The sequence below is a fragment of the Anguilla rostrata genome, chromosome 4, assembly GCF_018555375.3.
Source record: "Anguilla rostrata isolate EN2019 chromosome 4, ASM1855537v3, whole genome shotgun sequence".
Taxonomy (NCBI): Eukaryota; Metazoa; Chordata; class Actinopteri; order Anguilliformes; family Anguillidae; genus Anguilla; species Anguilla rostrata.
The window spans coordinates 66,329,868-66,352,331 of NC_057936.1; the positions used below are offsets into that span (position 1 = coordinate 66,329,868).

General features: G+C 50.8%; 2 protein-coding genes across 13 annotated transcripts in view; one reads left to right on the forward strand and one right to left on the reverse strand.

Moving 5' to 3' along the window:
* LOC135254203 (E3 ubiquitin-protein ligase TRIM16-like) overlaps positions 1–2,103 on the reverse strand; it is a 105,022-nt gene extending 102,919 nt beyond the window's left edge. The window contains exons 1-4 of one of the 11 annotated variants that reach the window (XM_064334263.1): positions 1,142–2,076; positions 743–838; positions 366–599; positions 24–183 (exon numbers count right to left, since the gene is read on the reverse strand). In XM_064334263.1, coding sequence (XP_064190333.1) covers positions 24–183; positions 366–599; positions 743–838; positions 1,142–1,732 — 1,081 coding nt within the window. In that variant the 5' untranslated portion in view covers positions 1,733–2,076. Of the gene's footprint in view, positions 1–23; positions 184–365; positions 600–742; positions 839–1,141 lie in introns of all 11 variants that reach the window. The other 10 variants (XM_064334265.1, XM_064334259.1, XM_064334261.1 and 7 more) reach the window with 10 other exon arrangements.
* A 7,032-nt stretch (positions 2,104–9,135) lies between these two features.
* cpeb2 (cytoplasmic polyadenylation element binding protein 2) lies at positions 9,136–22,464 on the forward strand. Of its 2 annotated transcripts, XM_064334175.1 has the most exons (11): positions 9,136–10,778; positions 12,961–13,242; positions 14,764–14,854; positions 17,037–17,087; positions 18,344–18,367; positions 18,756–18,908; positions 19,116–19,205; positions 19,839–19,957; positions 20,476–20,590; positions 21,001–21,182; positions 22,197–22,464. In XM_064334175.1, exons 1-11 carry the CDS (start codon positions 9,510–9,512, stop codon positions 22,422–22,424), a joined length of 2,604 nt encoding a protein of 867 aa, XP_064190245.1. In that variant the 5' UTR covers positions 9,136–9,509; the 3' UTR covers positions 22,425–22,464. The 2 variants fall into 2 exon arrangements, with proteins under 2 accessions (XP_064190245.1, XP_064190246.1); XM_064334176.1 differs by lacking the exon at positions 18,344–18,367.

Consider the following 22,464-nt stretch of genomic DNA (forward strand, 5'->3'; position numbering starts at 1 on the left):
AGAAGTATTTCAGCAGTAATAACCTGTCATAGAAATCTTCGCTAATTCTGCCTGACAGAAGTCCTCCAGTCGCTCTTTCAGTTCAGAGACAGATTTCCTCACAGCCTCAAAAGAGACGAGTGGACTGACAGTGATGCTGGGAAAGTCTTCAGGTCCAGGAGGGGCACAGAGAGACTGACAGCTCTACAGACAGAACGACAGACATTCACACAGGGAGACATACAGGCACACAGACATACAGAAGACAGTCTCAATAAAAGATTTCTGCATCGATTTGAAGAACAAATCATTGTAAATGAGAAACACTCCTCACCTTGTATGTACAATGTACATAATGCAGACTGTTAGAGAGCCAGTGATGTTACCTGGAGGAAATGGATGTGATCCTCTGTGTGTGAAAGCTGCTCCAGCTCAGCATCTCTCCTCCTCAGCTCAACAATCTCCTGCTCCAGTCGCTCCAGGAGTCTTTCAGCCCGACTCACTTCAGCCTTCTCCTGATCTCTGATCAGCTCTTTCACCTCAGAGCGCCTTCTCTCAATGGAGCGGATCAGCTCAGTAAAGATCCTCTCGCTGTCCTCCACTGCTGCCTGTGCAGAGCACTGTTAGGAGACACAGAGAGAGGAGGGCCGTGGAAAGTGGCCCAACACTGGACCCCTCACTGGCTGACTGGAGGAGAGCCCTGACTGAGCCCTGAAATGGCTCTTCCAGCAGCCAGCTGTCTTCTCCCCTGGTTAGTACCCACCTTGATTGACTGCACAGCCTGTCTCAGATCCTGCAGCTCCTTCTCTCTCTCCTGGATTCTCTGCTGCAATTTACTCTGTGTCGCCCCCAGCTGCTTCTGTAGAAAAATTTCCTTTGCCTATTAAAACAATGTTTATTGTATATTTACTGTATGATGACAACTCAATTGTCTGCCATTGTAATGTTTGGAATTGTCTTAAATTTTATTTCCATCTTGTTTTGTTTATCACTGTGGATCTGAAACCTGAGATCAAGTCTCTGTACAATTTTACTGAAACATACCTGTGGTAAAAAAGCTTTGACAACCTGTTCTCAAAGCAGCTATTAAAATAGTATGATATGTGATAAAGAGAAATTAATCTTCATAATATTAACCACCTTAAAAAGTTTCAGTCCTTACCTGTTTCTCAGTCCTTTCTGCTGCAGCTGAGACTGTATCATGGCCTCTGTGGTCATCCATCGTACACAGATAACAGATACACTGCTGATCAGTACGACAGTAAACCTCCAGCAGTTTGTCATGATGAGAGCAGATCTTCTCCTGAAGGTTTCCAGTGGCTTCCACCAGTTTGTGCTTCTTAAAGGCAGGAGATTCATAGTGAGGCTGGAGGTGAGTTTCACAGTAAGTGGCCAGACACACCAGACAGGACTTGACGGCTTTCAGCTTTCTCCCAGTGCAGACATCACATGGCACATCTCCAGGTCCAGCATAACAGTGAGCAGGAGGAGCAGTTTGGAGTCCTGTCTTCTTCAGTTTCCCCACCACTTCAGCCAGCATGGTGTTTTTTCTTAAAACAGGCCTTGGGGTGAAGGTCTCTCTGCATTGGGGACAACTGTAGACACCAGTATGATCATCCTGATCCCAGCAGCCCTTAATACAGCCCATACAGAAACTGTGTCCACAGTGAATAGCTACCGGATCCTTCAGTAGATCCAGGCAGATCGCACAGCTGAATTTTTCCTGATCCAGTAAACCTCCACCTTCAGCCATTTTACTGCTAACACTGACAGAGACAGAGTTAAGTTTCGTTTCTCTGAAACTGCGTGACAGAGAGAGTGGGAGTGACTTCCTGGTTCTGCCCACAGCTACAGGGGGTGTGGTATTGGACTGAGGCCAGGCTGAGCAGAGAGTGCAGATTTACTCATCAACGTCACACACACAAGCACACATATGACAAGGCGGTGATTATTTGTTTAGCAACCTGCATGGTGACGACTGAATGAATGTGCAGAAACATGGAATATATTTACCTGCACTTCATGCTTACTTGAATTCATCTACTTACATACTTTTGGGAGAAGCCAGTAGCCAGTTTCTAAAGGGAGTACAGAGTTATACTTGACACCCTCAGCATGCACAAACATACAAACATACACAATCACGTGTGTGTGGGGGGTTTACTGTTTTTCATTTTTTTAAGGGGTCTGTTTGTCATTTTGTATGTCCCATTGCTTTTGCAATGCAAGTTTACTTGTCATGCAAATAAAGCACATTTGAATGAGAGAGAGAGAGAGAGAGAGAGAGAACAATACAACCCATGCTTAGTGCCTTAACAGTGTACATTGTTAATGTGTGCCTTTGTTTTTGGTTTTTAACTGACCGGGGAATAATCTCAGCCTAGAGCACGGTAAATTTCCAGTTTATTGTTTCATTTTTCATTTTGTTTCTTCATGCCAATTGTCAATGTACAGGTTTTCTGTTGGTCTTGTCAAATTTTCTGAATGTAGTGGGTGTGGTATTTTCTTGTATATTTTGTAAAAATTGTTTTTTGATGTCCCAGGAGGTTCTCTGTCTGGGTAGAGCTGGTTGGTCTTCAGTGCCTTGTGCGGGTAGCGGTGTGGCTCATACTGATTCAGATGAACCCAGAATTTGAGCGCTCTTTTTGCAATTGTCAACAGAAGTGGGAATTCGGCCCTGCACGCATTGCATGGGATATTTCTGTGGACATGTAATTTTTTTTTTTTTTTTTGCAGAACTCAAGGTGAAATTTTTTTGATTTTCACCCCATTGTTTGTTTTTGTTTTTTAGTAGGGTCCCCATATTTCTCTCCCATAAAGGAGGATACCGTCAAATATTTTTAGCCAAATTTATATCGGGGGATTGAATTTAGAAATTGTTTTTTTTAAATGTGCTTTGTCCCTTAATGCATTTATTGCCATGTTGAATCCCCCATGAAGGCTAATGTTAATGCCTAATGTTAGCCAAGCTACTGATCAATTACATTACAGACACATAGCAGAGGCTCTTATCCAGAGTGATGTACAGTAGTGGAGAACATCAGTGTTAGTCTCAGGAGGACAAAGTGTGACATCACCAAGAAGGCACAGAACACTCATTCATAATCACCAGAACTGAAGTTATGTAAAAATGAACTCTAGGAAGTGAACTATTCCTTTTAAAATGCATTACATTACATTTACATTACAGGCATTTGGCAGACGCTCTTATCCAGAGCGACGTACAACAAAGTGTATAACCATAACCAGGAACAAGTATGACGAAACCCCTAGAGAGAAGTACCGGTCCAAGTACAGGGAACAACCGCATAGTTCAACTTGGACCCTGATGGTTAAACTGATTAACACTAACAACGAGAACGGCAACAACGCAATCTATGGAAAAATAAAAATAAATAAAAGTACAAGTAGTCGTTAAGACAGGCGCATCAACTAACTAACCTATGAAACAGCTGCCTAGTTACAACCCTAAGTTTAGTCATTTACAGGGGGGAAGGGAGGGATGGAGAGAGGTGCAGCCTGAAGAGGTGGGTCTTCAGTCGTCGTTTGAAATTGTTCACAGTCTCAGCTGTTCTGACCTCCACAGGGAGGTCATTCCACCATCGTGGGACCAGAACAGACAGGAGACGTGTTCTGGAAGTGCAGGTGCGAAGAGGGGGAGGTGCTAGGCGTCCTGAGGTAGCAGAACGGAGGGATCTGGCTGGCATGTAGGGTTTGAATATCTTGTGAAGGTATGCTGGGGCTGATCCCTTGACTGCCTGGTATGCTAGGACCAATGTTTTGAATTTGATGCGAGCTATAACAGGCAGCCAGTGGAGGGTAGTGAGCAGGGGAGTTACGTGGGAGTGTCTGGGGAGGTTGAAGACCAGACGAGCCGCAGCATTCTGAATGAGCTGCAGGGGTCTGGTGGCAGATGCTGGTAGTCCAGCGAGAAGAGAGTTGCAGTAGTCCAGGCGGGATAGAACCATTGCTTGGACCAGGAGCTGGGTTGAGTAGGTGGTGAGAAAGGGGCGGATTCTGCGGATGTTGTATAGGAAAAATCTGCATGCCTGGGTTACTGCTGCAATGTTGTTGGAGAGGGACAGCCTGTTGTCCATCATCACTCCGAGATTCTTGGCGCAGGGTGATGATGTCACTACGGTGTCCCCTAAGGAAATAGAAAAGTCGAGGAGGGGAGAGGATAGAGCAGGAATAAAGATTAGCTCCGTCTTTCCTGGGTTGAGCTTCAGGTGGTGATTGTCCATCCAGCTCTGTATGTCCCTCAGGCAAGCGGAGATGCGGGCAGGGACCTGTGTGTCCGATGGGGAGAAGGAGAGAGAGAGTTGCGTGTCGTCGGCATAGGAATGATAGGACAAGCCATGGGCAGATATTACAGGGCCAAGGGATCTGGTGTACATGGAGAAGAGAAGGGGACCAAGGACTGAGCCCTGGGGAACTCCGGTGGTGAGGGGACGGGGTGGTGATACCTTCCCCGCCCAGGCAACCTGGAAGGAGCGGTCAGAGAGGTAGGACTCAATCCAGTCAAGGACTGTGCCGCGGATCCCTGTTGCTGCCAGGGAGGACAGGAGGGTAGAGTGGTCCACCGTGTCAAATGCAGCGGAGAGGTCTAGAAGAATCAGGACAGAGGAGAGGGAGGCTGCTCGTGCGGCATGGAGTGACTCACTGACCGAGAGGAGTGCAGTCTCAGTCGAGTGGCCAGGCCTGAAGCCAGACTGGTGGGGATCAAGCAGGTTGTTCTCAGAGAAGAAAGTAGAGAGCTGGTTAGATGCAGCACGTTCCAGTGTTTTGGATAGGAAAGGGAGGAGAGATACCGGACGGTAGTTCTGAATGACTGAAGGATCTAGTGTGGGTTTCTTCAGCAGCGGGGTGATGTGGGCCTTCTTGAAGGATGAGGGGAAACATCCAGAAGATAGGGATGAGTTCACGAGGGAGGCGACAAAAGGGAGGATGTCTGGTGTGATTGCTTGAAGGAGAGATGAGGGGATAGGGTCGAGGGCGCAGGTGGTAGGGCGGTGGGTGAGCAGAAGCTGGGAGACTTCAGTGTCTGAGAGGAGAGAAAATGTGGAGAAACAGGGGGCGGAGGACGCAGAGGGGGTGGAGGACGCGGAGGACGCAGAGGGGGTGGAGGACGCAGAGGGGGCGGAGGACGCAGAGGGGGCAAAGGAGCTGCGGATGTCTGCAATCTTTTCGTCAAAGAATGCTGCAAAGTCATCTGCAGTGAAAGAAGACTGGGGTGGAGGAGGTGGCACGCTGAGGAGAGAAGAGAAAATAGAGAAAAGTTGACGAGGGTTAGAAATGGAGTTATGAATTTTGGTTTGGTAGAATTTTGCCTTAGCGGCAGTGACAGAAGAAGAGAACTCTGTTAGGAGAGACTGATAGGCTGAGAGGTCAGATGGGTCCCTGGATTTGGCCCACTTCCTCTCAGCAGCGCGGAGGGTGGCCCTGGAGGTGCGTAGGATGTCACACATCCATGGACTGGGAGGGGATGAACGTGCTGGCCTAGGGACGAAGGGGCATAGGGAGTCGAGTGCTGAGGAGAGAGATGACGTCAGGGTGGAGGATGCATCATATCAAACAGCCAATCGACACACAGCAATAATCACAGACTGTCACAGGGAGTGTCACCACAACCATTTGTTTATTTTATTGTATTCTTCTTGTAAACAATCATGGCATATAGGACCCCCCCCCCCTCCCCCCAAAAAAAAGAGAGAAAGATGGCTGGGAGGGTTATTGGGGGGGGGGGTGATGTTGGTTTTGAGTGCTAGTCGCTTACTGCTATCTCGCTGTCAAAGGGGATGGTTGTTGAGATAATGTCAAATTAGACACAACCTCCCCCCTCTCCTGCCCCCCCTCCCCCCCCCCCCAGGCTAAAAAACATGTGCTAATCAAGCAGACAATGGGGCATGCAGATTACCTGTCGCCGCGGCAACAATAGCTGCAACTGCGAACTGGAGACAGATGACGGTGCTTACAGGGGCTGGGAGCACCTTTATACAAACACATCATCCTTTCACTCTATCACTCTCTCTCTCCTCATCCCCCTTCTCCCTCTATCACTCTCTCTTTCTCGCTGTCCTTGTCCCCCTCTATCCTACTTTTTCTGTCTCTCTGTCTCTCTCTCCCTTTCCCTATCTCTCCCTCTATCTCTCTCTTCCTGTTCACCTCTTTCTTCCTGTTCCCCACTCTTCCTTTATTTCCCTGCCCCCCTCCCTCTCTCCATCCCCCTCTCTCATTTCCTCTGCTGCTCCTCCTTTCTTTCTCTCTCTCGTTCTGCCCCATTTCCAAATACTTCTCTCATTAAGACCTTCAACGCAGCTGTCCCCCACACACGCGCACGCACGCACACACACACACACACACACATGCACGCACATACACACACTTGCACGCACACGCACACACGCACACACACACACACAGGTGTCCTGGTTTGTCCTGTGAGACAGCAGGTGAAGTGTGTGTCCATGTTCTCTCATCATGCCCAAGGCTGTCACAGTGGGGGCTCGATTTTGGGGGCACATTACATGCAGGTGTACACAGTGCGGGTACCTGCTGATTCCAGTCCGGAGAGCTTCTGTTCCTGGTTCTGATTTTTAGAATGCAGATAGTTATTTGGGACTGGCATATATGTATGAGAGTGAGTGTGAGTGAGTGTGTGTGTGCATGTGTGTGTGTGTATGTACATGTATGTGAGTATGTGTACGTGCGTGTGTGTGTGTGTGTGCGTATGTATGTGAGAGTATGTGTGTGTGTGTGTGTGTATGTATACGTATGTGAGAGCATGTGTACGTGCGTGTGTCTGTATGTATACGTATGTGAGAGTATGTGTACGTGCGTGTGTGTGTGTGGGGGGGGTTGTGAGTGTGGGTGCAGTGTGGGGGTGTAGGTGTGTTCTACCCCCAGTAACAGGTGCCCTGCTCTGTGTGTGCATCACCAGGGCAGCTGGAGGTGGGGGAGGTGGGGGATGGGCCCCCCCATGAGGCTCTGACTGGCAGCTGGCATCCCCCCCCCCCATTCTAGCCTGGCTAATTACAGCCAATGACGGCTCAGCAGAAGGCACGGCCGTCACACCTGCCCCTACCCCTGTGGGGGGAGGGGGGGGGGTCCATCTGGGGCAACTGGCCAGGACACCCCACCCCAGTCTGGCTGGAGGGGGAGGGTGTATATGCTGATGGAACAGACAGCTGATAGTGTGTGGGTGGAGGGGTGGGTGAACGAAGCTAATCAAGAAGAGGTGGAGGTTACATTGAAGGGGGTCGGGGGGGGCGAACACCCCCTCTATGGTGCAAGAAAAAATCAAAACTTAAATAATATAAAAAATAATCACAACATCAATGAAAACAACATTGACAAAAACAAACGTATGAGATACACACTCAGCTCTTTTTCTCATTGCTGTGGCTGAGTGACTGTTCTTCTTCCAAATCAAACAATATCAAAATCACACACACAGTTAAGTCTAATGTAACTACACTCTGCAGGTGTGCCTCTTACACCTGAGAGACAGTCTTCCCCTGATGTAATTACACTCTGCAGGCGTGCCTCTTACACCTGAGAGACAGTCTACCCCTGATGTAACTACACTCTGCAGGTGTGCCTCTTACACCTGAGAGACAGTCTACCCCTGATGTAATTACACTGTACAGGCACACATCATAAACACCCTAAATGCTGTGGGATTGTTTTGACCTAAGTTGTTTGGGGCCAGATGTGAACCTTTCAGCAGACTCACACCGTGCTGTCTGAGAGGCACTACACCGTCACTGTGATGGAAATTTGGCATCAGTGTTCCTCCCCCCCCCCGTGCTGGATCCCAGCGAATGGTGCTTCTCTTAGAATCTGTGTTTTAAAACGCAGGACGTAATGGACCGCAGCACTTACTGTAGACCAGAGGATGCTGCAGTGTGTGTGTGTGTGCGTGTGTGAGCATGAGCGTGTCTGTGAGTGTGTGTGTGTGCGTACAAGTGTGTGTGTGTGTGTGTGTGCTAGTGCGGGTGTGTGTGTGTTTGAGAGTGTGAGCATGTGTGTGTGTGTGTGTTTGAGAGTGTGAGCATGTGTGTGTGTGCATGTGTGTGTGTGTGTCTGAGAGTGTGAGCATGTGTGTGTGTCTGTGTGTGTGCGCTAGTGTGAGTGTGTCTAGAAGTAGGCAGCCCTCTTTGTTTGTTTGTTTGTTTGTTTTCCTTGGTCCTGTATGAGCTCTTGACCACACAGTTGGGCGAACTGTAGCATACGGATCCCAAGGTGACCATGTGCTGGAGGCATCTGTTTCCACTTCCTGTTCCAAACCACCACAGAAAGAGAAGACGGAACTTACAGATCCAATGCATACATTGCCCCTTCTATGGACTAGGAAATCTTGCCTCTGTGTTTTTTTTTTGGTTGCAAGATCTTGGCTAATGGAGCACTCAAACCAGGCCCCGCTGGTTAATTGATATATTTTTTAATTGTTTAATTTTAATTTTGGAAGATATCGAAGAGTCCCATCAAATGCTAATCTGCATCCACCAACGGCATTTCTTTACATTTTTTTATGCACAAACACATTCAGTCAGTCTTAGAGCTCATGACTGTGGCAAGGTAGCCTATAGACTATGATCCAAGATGGTGCGCAAAGTACCAAGATTCATGTTCTTATTGCCTTTGCACTTGCATCCGAATATTTGATTGATATTGCAAGTGTTAAATAGCCACATGTTAATATTCTTATTTAGTTTTTTGCCAGCAAAGATCGTAGTAGGTCTACATCACTTCACTAATAAATAAAGAATTACAGGATGCTGCTGGCGGTAACAAATCCAGAGTTCTGGCGGGGAATGATTCGGTTAAGTACCGGCTTATTTAGATGTTTCCCGCGGCGCCAGATGAATGCGTTTGTTCGCGTGCGAGGCCACGTCAGTGGATGACAGGAGGGGGTCTCCTATTTCCGCTGCACTTACCTGTAGAGCTGCTCAAAAACCGCAAAGGGTTAGACGCACTCACAAAAAAAAAACCCGCTACTTAATATTCAAAAAGACATGACAATGTACACTGCGCATTATGAATAATAAACGACTGACGTAAACAATGCGGCTTTCTGCAGCTCTGCTCGTGGCGCTGTCGTTCACGAACGGAAGGAGGAGCTCTGCGTATATCATGACGCGCGGTGACGTCATGTAGGACTTTCTTTGCTCCGCTGCAGCAGCCGAGCCGGCGAAGAGAGGAGGGGGCAGGCACGGGTATTCGGAAAGGACAGGCTATTAGAACGGCTAAATTGAGCCGGAAATCTTTTTACAGAATAACCCACGATATAGCCTATCAAAACAATAAGGAAATCAACAAAATACTTTAATGAAAGACTTGAACATTTATAATTGAAACGCCCAGGCTCCAATCTAAACCCCTCCTCTCTCGCTATTACATAAATAGTCTAATAATTTATAGGCTGCTGTGCCCACTCCTTATTGTTTATTGTCCTTATAAAGAAATACGGGAATATAGAGTCGTTATTTAACACTTTCGAACCTCTAGCCTGTTTTTTACATAAATAAATGGGTGATTACGGGCTCGGCTTGATACAAACGGCTAACATTAACAACAGCTCTGCGGTCTTTTTGGGAGGCGTTTTCAGGTCGTACGCGACTCTCTCTTCGGTTTCGAGTAACCGAGAATCTCCGTTTTCTGTCACTGGTTTGTCGCTATCCACCAGCAGAAGCGCTGCCGCCGCGTCCTCCTTGTTCTTGCCAGCCGCTGCCCATCAGCAAAACATGCAGGATGAGCTCGTCGCTGGGGTGAAAATCGCACAGCAACCTCCGTCAACCGAGAAAAACAACAGCGACAGCGCAGCAAACAAAACCGGACAACAGCAACCAGGCAACAGCGACAACCGCGACCACAACGGCAGCCCCGATTTCAGCGACCAGCTGCGCCAGAACGTCCTGGACTACAGTCAGCAACAGTTGTCCGATTTTAGGGCGAGTGTAAATCAAGACAAATTCGGCCAGACGCAGCAGATCTGTGACCTTCAGCAAGGGCTGAACAAACAGCAGATCAATCCGCAGCGGGCAGAATTCAGCAGCGCGCCGCCGCCCCCACCGGGAGGAGAGCTCGGTCACCTGACACACAAACAGCAGTACGCTGCCGTCGGCCACCAGCGCCAAGGTATCCCCGAGTCCGACCGCAGCCTGGACTCCAGTCCCGTTCAGATCAACCCCGTGTCGGTGGAGGAGACGGAAGCCAATGCGGTGGCTGCCGCGTCGCCGTCGCAGTCTTCCGTGAATCCAAACAAGCTTAAAATCCAGATGGACTCCCCCACCGCCCACCTCATCAACAACGGCAATGGCAGCAGCAGCGGCGGCGGCGCTAACATGCTGCCCGGAGGTCTTGGTGCTGGTTTCACCGCCATTCAGAACCAGGAGATGCAGAACCCGCACCAGAACCCGAGCGGCTCCGCGTCCCCGACCCTGCCCGTGTTCGGAACCCCGTGGTCCGTGCAAACAAGCTCGCCGCCGCCACCCGTCACGAACTCCGCAAATCCGAACCACTCGAACCCGCTGAACCAGGTCCACAGCGCCGAAGCCGACAGCGGCTTCTACCCGGGGATCCCTTCCTCGGTTAACCCGGCGTTTTTCCAGAGTTTTTCGCCGGTGTCAGCTAATCCCTGCGCGGGGGTTAATGTGCATGGCTTCGGCGGCCCGTTCTCCCCGCAGATCAGCGTGCCCCCGCCGCAGCAGAGCCGGAGGAGCCCCGGCAGTCCCCAGATGCACCACCACCACCAGGGCGCGTTTCTCCAGCAGCGGAATAACTACAACCACCACCAGGTGCGCGTCTCCTACCGTCCCCCTTTACCTGGCTACTAATGCATTGTTGGCAATAATGCGTAATGCGCAAATATGAACAAAAACGACAAATTTGTTGTACGGCAGTTTCAGCCACTGTCATTGTCGTGATTCACTGTAGTTCACCGTGGGACGGGTTTATTTTTTTTTTGGGGGGGGGGGGGGGGGTTGGGGGTGGCAAACGGACATGGCGGTTCTGGATCATACAATGGGATGCGCGCGCGTAGCCACTACTGCATAAATCATCCCGAAGCGAATTCCAAGCCTGATGCGGAATTTTAAAGTGGCCCTCTTGCTCCTACTGTCCGGCGCTGCGCCCAAAATCAGCTGCAGAACTGCGGAGCTTTGCGCATCCTTCCTTGAAAACGAGGAGGGGCACGGGAGGAGTGTGTGTGTGTATGCGTGTGTGCGCGCGCGCGCACGCGTTTGCATGTGATTAATGCACAATGCCGGCTTTGTACAAGCCGCCTCCTCGGGTCTCCCTTTCACGTATTTAATTCCCGAACCCTTTTAGCCCCCTCCTGTTCGCCACTGCGTCCGTCCGCTGATGGCGTTAGAAAACCGGTCACATGATGTCCCTGAAATAACACGGCCCGCAGGATTAAGCGAACGTGGAGAGCCGGGCTAAAAATAGAACGGCGATGAGCACGAGAGGAAGATGCGGCGAAAGGAAGGACTCATGAATGAATACGCACACACACACATTATATATATATACATATATATGAATTAGGTATGTATTTTGTCACCATCAATGTTTATATAAGAAGAAACCTCATTCAGAACATGACGCACAAGCACACACGCACACATACACACACATACACACAAGCACATACATGCACACATACATACACACAAGCACATACATGCACACTCACACACACACACATACACGCACACACACATACACATAAGCACATACAAACAAACATACACACGTATACACACATACATGCACACACACGTGCACACTCACAGACCTTTTACTAAATTACAAGGATTTTAGTTGTTTTCTGGTAACTGCTGGAGCTGTGAGAATTACACAATACGAGGCAAACGGTGAGGGAGAAAGAAGGCGCGAGAGAGAGAGAGAGGGAGGGAAAGAGAGGGAGAGAGAGAGATGGAGAGAGGGAGAGACAGGGAGATGGGGAGAAAGGAGGCAAGAGGGAGGGAGACAGAGAGAGAGGGGAGAGAGGGAAAGAGATAGAAGGCAAGGGGAGACAGGGAGAGTGTGGTTGTGGCAGCAGTGGGATTGTGGCAGCAGTGGGGTTGTGGCAGCAGTGGGATTGTGGCAGCAGTGGGATTGTGGCAGCAGTGGGATTGTGGCAGCAGTGGGATTGTGGCAGCAGTGGGATTGTGGGAGCAGTGGGATTGTGGCAGCAGTGGGATTGTGGCAGCAGTGGGATTGTGGCAGCAGTGCGATTGTGGCAGCAGTGTGGTTGTGGCAGCAGTTTGGTTGTGGCAGCAGTGGGATTGTGGAGCAGTGGTGTGAGCAGTGGGGTTGTGGTTGTGGCAGCAGTGGGGTTGTGGCAGCAGTGCGATTGTGGCAGCAGTGGGATTGTGGGAGCAGTGGGGTTGTGGCAGCAGTTTGGTTGTGGCAGCAGTGCGATTGTGGCAGCAGTGGGATTGTGGCAGCAGTGGGGTTGTGGCAGCAGTGGTTGTGGCAGCAGTAACTGGGCGATAGGTGGCAGCAGTGCGATTGTGGAGCAGTATGGTGTGGCGCGCTGGCAGCTCGCGGTGGCCTAGGGCGCCAGCGTCTAGACGTCTAGACGCGAAGGCGGTCATTAAGTCCGTGGCCGACGCCCTCCTTAAGTATACGGCCTGGCTGTCTGGAGGCCTGGAGCGTGGTGCAGGGTGTGTCCTGGGGCGCCTGTGTAATTAAGGATGGCACCTCTGTGTGTGCAGATTACCCGTGTGTCTGTGTCTGTGTGTGAGTTTGAGTGTGTGTGTGTGTGTGTGAGTTTGAGTGTGTGCGTGTGTGCATGTTTTTGTGTGTCTGTGTGTATGTGTGTGTGTATGAGTGTGTGAGTGTGTGCATGTGTGTGTGTGTGTATGAGTGTGTGTTTGTCTGTGTGTGTGTGTGTGTGTGTATGTGTGCACACACACACTTTAAGTTTCTTCTTTTCACCAGCCCTGCCTCTCGCTCTCTCTCTCTCTGCAGCCGGTGATGAAGCACTCTCCATGGAGCAGTCACCAGAGCAGTGGGTGGAGCTCTGGGGGAGTGTCATGGGGCGGTGTCCATGGGCGTGACCATCGGCGTGGGGGGGGGATGGGCGTGCCTGGCCCCCTCAGCCAGATCTCCCCCATGAAGAAGCCCTTCTCCAGCAACGTCATCGCTCCTCCGAAATTTCCCCGCCCCGCCAACTCCCTGGGGCCCAAGTCCTGGATGGAGGAGAATCTCTTTCGCACGGACAACAACAGCAACTCACTGCTCCCCCTACAGGTGAGACATGACAATAGCAGCCACGCACTGATGCCCCCTACTGGCCATGCCCAACTGCAACAGCCACACACTCCTCTCTTCGTTTCTGAAGCTCGCTTCCCGGTCTTGCTGAGAGGCATTGCTCACAGGCGACACCGCGGTCGGCTCCAGTGCAGGTGTTTCAGCCACCCGTTTCAATGTAGGTCAACGGTACCAAAACAGTCAAAGTACAAAGTCAATCAGTAATGTTTTGCATCACTGCCGAGTCACTGTACCTCACACGCTTAGTGGACGACTCGAACCCGGCCCAGACTTCATGCCCATATAAGGCTATCCTTTGTTCTCTATTGCTCCTGGCTCCAATTTGTACAACATGGCGGCGCCCAAAATTTCTCTTCCGCAGTTTCACAACACCAAGCCCATGGAGAGTTTTGTAACAGCATCAAAAAGGAATTACGGTGAGAGTCAGTGAAGTAAAGGCGGGACAGAGACCTGTGGGTGAGCTGTGTGCTGTCTGAGTGATGCAGTGAGAGTGAATGAATTATTGATGGGATAATAACTGGGCGCGGTTTTCACAAAGAGGAAATGGCCGACGGGTGAGGTCCTCACACAGCTCAGCACGCCGGAGGGAGGGAGGAAGATGAGATGAGAATTCAGAAAATGTTTAAATATGGAAAATAAAGGGGGTGGGGAGGGGGTTGGGCTGTGCCCCCCCCCCACAGACACGCACACACACACACGCACGCGCACACACACACACACACACACACTGCTCAGCTGTAACTGTTTTCAATTTATAGGGTGATAAAATATATATTAAATCTGGAAACACGAAAAATCTCATGTGCACAACCATACACACTTTGAGTGAGTGTGTGTGTGTGCGCGCGTGTGTGTGTGTGTGCGCGTGTGTGCGTGTGCGTGTGTGTGTGAGTGTGTGAGCGCGTGTGCCCCCCCACAGACACGCACACACACACACACACACACACACACACACACACGCACGCGCACACACACTCACACCTGAGCAGTGTGAAAAATCTGAGTTCCACAAGAATGGGAATCATTCATTCTCTTTTACAGCACACACACACACACAGATACACCCTCATACACACACACATGCACACGCACACCTACGCACTGATAGAAATTCATATACCTTTGTGTACTGGGTCCACCTCTGCCGCTTGTGTAAGGTTTTAGACATTCTGGAACCTAACCACACTCAGGAATCCATGGGCATTCTGGAATCAGTGCGCATTCTGGAATCAGTGCGCATTCCGGAATCAGCGCGCATTCCTGAATCAGCGCACATTCCGGAATCAGCGCACATTCCGGAATCAGTGCGCATTCTGGAATCAGTGCGCATTCCGGAATCAGCACGCATTCCTGAATCAGCGCGCATTCCGGAATCAGCATGCATTCCTGAATCAGCGCGCATTCCAGAATCAGTGACTCGGCTCATAAACGCTGAAACGGTCAGCTCAGCGTTTTCTCTTTAACCCCCCCACCCCCCCCCCACCCCCACCCTCCACCCAGGACCGCTCCCGGATGTATGACAGCCTGAACATGCACTCTCTGGAGAGTTCTCTGATCGACATCATGAGAGCGGAGCAGGACCCAATGAAGGGTGAGCATGTGAATGGGACCGCCTTTTTTCGCCACTGTTTTGCGTCCGTAATATATCAGAACAGATACGAGCCTTAGAGTGTGAGGGGAATAGACAAGAAGGGACAGAAATGTGCGCTGTGTTGAACTGTGTACCCATGTTTTTTCTGTACTAAAAGTAACTCATTAGCCTGCTGGATAAGGCCTAAGGATGGCTTTGGTGTAGAGGTGTAGCCAGACTAGGTTTGGTGTAGAGGTGTAGCAGGGCTGGGTTTGGTGTAGAGGTGTAGCAGGCTGGGTTTGGTGTAGAGGTGTAGCAGGCTGGGTTTGGTGTAGAGGTGTAGCAGGGCTGGGTTTGGTGTAGAGGTGTAGCAGACTGGGTTTGGTGTGGGTTTGGTGTAGAGGTGTAGCAGGGCTGGGTTTGGTGTAGAGGTGTAGCAGGCTGGGTTTGGTGTGGGTTTGGTGTAGAGGTGTAGCAGGCTGGGTTTGGTGTAGAGGTGTAGCAGAGCTGGGTTTGGTGTAGAGGTGTAGCAGGCTGGGTTTGGTGTAGAGGTGTAGCAGGCTGGGTTTGGTGTAGAGGTGTAGCAGGCTGGGTTTGGTGTAGAGGTGTAGCAGGGCTGGGTTTGGTGTAGAGGTGTAGCAGGACTAGGTTTGGTGTAGAGGTGTAGCAGGCTGGGTTTGGTGTAGAGGTGTAGCAGGCTGGGTTTGGTGTAGAGGTGTAGCAGAGCTGGGTTTGGTGTAGAGGTGTAGCAGGACTAGGTTTGGTGTAGAGGTGTAGCAGGCTGGGTTTGGTGTGGGTTTGGTGTAGAGGTGTAGCAGGCTGGGTTTGGTGTAAAGGTGTAGCAGGCTGGGTTTGGTGTAGAGGTGTAGCAGGCTGGGTTTGATGTAGAGGTGTAGCAGAGCTGGGTTTGGTGTAGAGGTGTAGCAGAGCTGGGTTTGGTGTAGAGGTGTAGCAGAGCTGGGTTTGGTGTAGAGGTGTAGCAGGCTGGGTTTGGTGTAGAGGTGTAGCAGGGCTGGGTTTGGTGTAGAGGTGTAGCAGGTTGGGTTTGGTGTAGAGGTGTAGCAGGCTGTGTTTGGTGTAGAGGTGTAGCAGGCTGGGTTTGGTGTAGAGGTGTAGCAGGGCTGGGTTTGGTGTAGAGGTGTAGCAGGGCTGGGTTTGGTGTAGAGGTGTAGCAGGCTGTGTTTAGTGTAGAGGTGTAGCAGGCTGGGTTTGGTGTGGGGCAAGCGGCCGCAGCTGTTTGTACGCAGGACAGATGGATCTGTCACAGACTGTAATTCACAGAGAAACAAATGAAGGGGACTAAATTTAGAGCTGGTGTCACACTCACGCACAAGGTGTGAGCAGTTTGCAGGGAGGATGTCTGCAGCCTTATGGTGTGTGAGTGTGTGTGTGTGTGTGTGTGTGTGTGTGTGTGGATACTATGAGTGTGTGTGAGGGATAGTGTCGGTATGTGTGTATGACTGAGGTTATATGTGGATTGTGTGTGAGTGCACGTGGGTGATTGTGTGTGTGGTTTATTTGGAATTGATGCAGAAGACATAGCTGCGATATTGACTGTAGATTATAGGGAGAACAGGCCGCTCATCGGTTGCTCATATCCACAGTGTGCTGTAAGAGGCTCTTCCTTTTACAGTCCTCTGACAGACTGGACTTTACAGGAGCCATCAGAAACTAGGGCTCGACTTGGCCCAGCTTGCCTGTGTTTGAGTCCACGTGCTCCAGATCTCAACATGCATGTGCTCCCCTCATATACACAGAGACATGGTTCATGCTATAGCCAATGTTCAGGAACAGCCCAGTATTCAGACTTGGTCATGTGACAGGGTATGTTTCCATCATATCCTATTCATCCGGAGACCAGGTCATGTGACAGGGGTTCTCACACCTCACCATGTTCATCCTGAGACCCAGTCATGTGACAGGGTGCTCACACCTCCCCCTGTTTGGCCTCAGATCAGGTCATGTGACAGGGGTGCTCACACCTCCCCCTGTTTGGCCTCAGATCAGGTCATGTGACGGGTGCTCACACCTCCCCCTGTTTGGCCTCAGATCAGGTCATGTGACGGGGGTGCTCACACCTCCCCCTGTTTGGCCTCAGATCAGGTCATGTGACAGGGGTGCTCACACCTCCCCCTGTTTGGCCTCAGATCAGGTCATGTGACAGGGGTGCTCACAGCTCACCCTGTTCTCTCTCTCACTCTAGGGCGCATGGGATACCCTCACCCCGGACCAGACAGCCTTCTCATGCTGAATGGTAAACCACTCTCTTCTCCTCCAATCGTTGTTTGCTTCTGTTGTCACCTCAAACCAACTGATTTGCATGAAGTATTCTATATGCAAATTATTCGTACAGTGCGGGCTCAGGAAACTTGGATCAAACTGCCAAACGAGGCATTGCAGTTCAAATATGAACCAAAATTCTGCAGTTACACAACCTATTTCTCACCTCACCAATGTTTTCAGAAACATATTTTAGTGGACCATTTGGGTGGAACATGAGAGAGTTCATGAACAGGACGCCATGTTACTCTGGTTTGAAAAGTGTTGGGCCGAAACCAATCAAATGCCGGCACACACTCTGTCCCCCTAATCACCCCCTATATTTGATTGGTTGCACAATCCATCCACCTCATCACCCCTACATTTGATTAGTTGCACAATCCATCCACCTCATCACCCCTATATTTGATTGGTTGCACAGTCCATCCACCTAAACACCCCCTATATTTGATTGGCTACACAACTAGCCTTGAATTCCCGCCAATTTAAATTCTGCGAGTTGTTACTGCAAAAGAGAATCGAGTCCTCAGTCGGCCAACCTGGTTAAAAAACCTCACAGCGCTCTCTCAGGTAGCATTAGCTTGCAGGTGTTAGCCCACAGTGCTAGCAGCTGATCCACTGAAGTGTACTTATCACACGTGCAGCTATGACTGCCGTAAGCTGTAAGCAAAACTGTGCAAAGATATGCGGATGGTGACAGTGTTCTTGTGCTGTGGGGGTGTGATCAGTGCAGGCTTGGTTCTGCGGGGCTTTGCTCTTGAGGTGTTCTGTTCTGTGAGATTCGCCGCCGTTTTGCCGCGGGGTCTTTGTGGTTTCCAGGTGGGTTTCTGTCTGCCAGCAGGGCTGTCACGGTCACCACATAACCGTCATACCGACGATTACAAAAACCGTAGGGTTAAATTACCATCAACACGATGACGGGTTCCACCTTCTGTTCCTTCTTGAGAACTCAGAATTTTGTGCTTTCTGTTGCATTTTTTGAGTTCCCTCAAGTAACAGAGGAAGTGTATGCCCAAGCATCAGCTTAGTGAGTAATACTGAGGGTGATGGTTTTAAGTGTCTTGCAGATAATAGGTTACACATAGCTAAAAATGGCTCCAAGAAGACAGGGAAAAATCCAGACTATCCAAAAATAGCAAAGCTGTCCTTTGCAGGTGCTCATGGGGGATCTGTGCCCAGGGCCCGACTTCCTGACTGTTAAAATGTGCTCTGTGCTTTATTCACATGCAGCAAGGAGTTATGGGAGACGGCGAGGTAAAGCTCTTCTAGTGATTGGCTGTCTGAGCACGTAGCATTGCAGTGCCTGGCCTGTTCTGTGTGTGGATGTGTGTGTGTGTGTGTGTGTGCATGGATGTGTGCAGGTGCGTGCGCCTGTGTGTGTGTGTGTGTGTATGGATGTGTGTGTGCCTGTGTGTATGTGCATGTCTGTGTGTGTGTGTGAGTATATGTGCATGTGTGTGTGCACATGTGCGTGCCTGTGTGTGTGTGTGTGTGTGTGGGTGTGTTCATGCGTGCGCTGTGCCTGTATGCTTTCTGTGTGAATGTGTTTTTGCGGGCTTTGCGTGTGTGTGTGTGTGCGTGTGTGTTGTTCATGTGCGTGCACACGCGTGTAACGCATCAGACACCCCCCTCCCTCCCTCAGGTCGCTCCTCCCTGTTCCCCATTGACGACGGTCTCCTTGACGATGGTCACGGTAACCAGGGAGTCCCCGGGGGCCTGCAGCAGAACGGCGAGCGCACGGAGCGCTTCTCCCGCAAGGTCTTCGTCGGGGGTCTTCCTCCCGACATCGATGAAGGTGAGCTGTGGCGGGGTCGGGGATCAGGGCTCTGCCTCGCCCCCCCCCATCCCCCATCCCCTCCCATGTTTTTGCGTTTCACGACCTGGGATTGGGGACTGTGCTTGTCTCACTCGTCCTTCCTCTCCGTTCTCTCACTCTTTCCGCTCTCTCCCTTTCTTCGTTCTCCCTCTCCCTCTCTCTCTCTCTCTCTCTCTCTCTCCGCAGATGAGATCACCACTAGCTTCCGCCGGTTTGGCCACCTGGTGGTGGACTGGCCGCACAAGGCCGAGAGCAAGTCCTACTTCCCCCCGAAAGGTACTGAGCCCCAGGAGCCTCCTCCTGAGACCACCTGGATGACATCATCCGCGGTGGGAGACTGCAGCCGTGTCCAAAGCTGTCTTCTGTCTTCTCTGATCGGCTTCTCTGACTCCAGGGCTTCCCAGTGTCCTCATCCACTCAGAGTTAAACACTCAATCAGTTATGCCTGTACTCACAGAGTAAGAGCACTCACAGAGTTATGTCTACACTCACAGAGTAAGAGCACTCACAGAGTTATGTCTACACTCACAGAGTAAGAGCACTCACAGAGTTATGTCTACACTCACAGAGTAAGAGCACTCACAGAGTTATGTCTACACTCACAGAGTAAGAGCACTCACAGAGTTATGTCTACACTCACAGAGTAAGAGCACTCACAGAGTTATGTCTACACTCACAGAGTAAGAGCACTCACAGAGTTATGTCTACACTCACAGAGTAAGAGCACTCACAGAGTTATGTCTACACTCACAGAGTAACAGCACTCACAGAGCTATGTCTGTACTCGCTGAGTTATAGCTGTCTGCTATAACTGTCTGCGTTTCTTTGACTGAGAGCGTCTGCCAAATGCCCAAACTTCAGCTGTGACCTTTCCCTGGAATGAGCGGAACTGTCCTGCTTGTTGCCTAGGTTACGCCTTCCTGCTGTTCCAGGAGGAGAGCTCTGTGCAGGCCCTGATCGAGGCCTGCCTGGAGGAGGACGGAAAGCTCTACCTGTGTGTGTCCAGCCCCACCATCAAGGATAAACCGGTGAGTTTAACAACGCGTAGCATGGCTTTATCGATGAGATTAATAACACCCATCGCTGCTCCACCGGTGAGATTAACAAGTGAAGGGTGGTCAAATTAAGTGTCTGAGAGCTGGTGTGTGTGTGTGTGTGTGTGTGTGTGTTGGCTGGTTTTCCTCCAGTTTCTCTGAATGGCTTTTCTGTGCAGCTGCATGTGCCAATGCTGGGTCACTCCTGTATTGGGCCACAAGTAAAGATTATCATTGAAGCGACTTGTGCAGTGTGCAGTTATAGCTCATGACTTTATAATGAATAAAAATTTTTTTGAAAGGTTTGAGGCTAATAAAATTGAAGTTGGTCTGAGATAATTCGGGCCTTGGATTGGCCCTTGTCCTGCATCCCTGGTTCTGCTCTCTCTGACCCCCCCTGCTGGTGGTCTGAGGTGCTGTGTTCTGCTCTCTCTGACTCCCCCTGCTGGTGGTCTGAGGTGCTGCGTTCTGCTCTCTCTGACTCCCCCTGCTGGTGGTCTCTCGCACTGCAGGTGCAGATCAGGCCTTGGAACCTGAGTGACAGCGACTTTGTGATGGACGGCTCCCAGCCCCTCGACCCGCGCAAGACCATCTTTGTGGGAGGAGTTCCGCGGCCCCTCCGAGCAGGTAAACCTCCTCCCCTCACAGGTAAAGCCCCTCCCCCTCCCCCTCCCCCCGCAGGTAAAGCCCCACCCCCTGCAGGTAAAGCCCCTCCCCCCGCAGGTAATCATAACCATAACTCGCTCTCTTAGTTTTTGTCCTCTAAAACAACTTCAGTTTTGTCAACTAATACTAGTTTTTGCAGATTCAAATCAGATTCTGCTCACAGCTAACAATGCATCTCCACCCAGCACCTGCTGTATCTCGTCCTGCTTCTGAAGTTAGGAACCTGTGTCTCTCTCTCTCTCTCTCTCTGTTTCCTGGCCTGGGCCCATATTTGGGCCCGTATTGGTAAACCTCCAGGGGGCAGAAGTGCTGATGTAGGAAACCTCACAGGTTCTCCCCCTCTCCCCCCCCCCCCCCCCCCCCCCCCGCAGTGGAGCTGGCGATGATCATGGACCGGCTGTACGGGGGCGTGTGCTACGCCGGGATCGACACCGACCCGGAGCTGAAGTACCCGAAGGGGGCGGGGCGAGTGGCCTTCTCCAATCAGCAGAGCTACATCGCCGCCATCAGCGCCCGATTCGTCCAGCTGCAGCACGGGGACATCGACAAGCGGGTGAGAGGCCACGCCTCCTAATCTGAGACTGTGAGAGAGAAAGAGAGGGAGGAGGGGGGGAGAGAGAGAGAGGGAGGAGGAGGGGGGAGAGAGAGAGAGAGAGAGAGAGAGAGGAGGAGGAGAGAGAGAGAGAGAGAGAGAGGAGGAGGAGAGAGAGAGAGAGAGAGGAGGGGGAGGGAGAGAGAGAGAGAGACTTTTTGACTTTGACTTTTAAAACCCCGTTTATTGTTGATCACACAATCTTAATCACTTTGCAGCCCCAAAGAGAGAGAGAGAGAGAGGGAGGAAGGAAGGAGAGAGAGAGAGGAAGGAGAGAAAGGAGGGGTGGGAGGAAGGAGAGGGAAAGAAGAAGGAAAGAGAGAGAGAGAGAGAGAGGAAGAGAGAAGGAAGGTTTGGTGGAGGGAAGTCATTGGGAGGTGTTCTGTAATTCTCTACATTCCTTGTCCAGTGTACGCAGATGCACTGTCTTCCCTCCGTCACCATGGGAACTGCTTTTTAATCTGTTTTATCCCATCCCTGTGTTTCATTAAAATGGAAAATGATTTCTCTGGGGAGATGAATATGCAATTGGTGTTAAAAAAAAAATAAAATAAAATCATATAATTTTGCCTTTAGTTTGTTATTCAGATTGGTGGAGGGGCGGCGGAACTCAGTCAGGCAGAACCCCATTGTTAATCAGATTTTTTTTGTTGTTGCGGTGATTGGTTGCTTCGGTTAACCCCCGCCCCCCCCCCCCCACCGCCCCACCCAGCTGCAATCCAAATGCTTCACAACCCGCCAGCCTGGAATAATTACTAGCCATACACAATTTAATTTCCCTTTTCACTCAACTGGAAGCAATTTTTTTTTTTGTGCTCGGCTCAGTTTTATTATATTTTTTCCGTGCTGTTCTCCACCAATCAAAGCAGGGAAATAAAAGCTGCTGTTCACTGTAAGAGTGTCCTGGCGCGACTTACAGCGGAGTGGTAATTAGCTCTCTCTCTCTCTCTCCCTCCCTCCCTCCCTCCCTCTCAGGTGGAGGTGAAGCCCTACGTGCTGGACGATCAGCTGTGTGATGAGTGCCAGGGGGCGCGCTGCGGGGGCAAGTTTGCGCCCTTCTTCTGCGCCAACGTGACCTGCCTGCAGTACTACTGCGAGTACTGCTGGGCTGCCATCCACTCCCGCGCCGGCCGCGAGTTCCACAAGCCGCTGGTCAAGGAGGGCGGGGACCGCCCCCGCCACATCTCCTTCCGCTGGAACTGAGGGGGCGGAGCCAGGCCCAGGCCCCGCCACACTCCTTCCG

Coding starts and splice junctions, on each gene's coding strand:
- cpeb2 (XM_064334175.1), top strand. CDS start 9,510: ATGGGTGATTACGGGCTCGGCTTGATACAAACGGCTAACATTAACAAC. Junction 18,368..18,755: donor GAGTTATGGGAGACGGCGAG/GTAAAGCTCTTC, acceptor TCCCTCCCTCAG/GTCGCTCCTCCCTGTTCCCC. Junction 19,958..20,475: donor CCACCATCAAGGATAAACCG/GTGAGTTTAACA, acceptor CTCGCACTGCAG/GTGCAGATCAGGCCTTGGAA.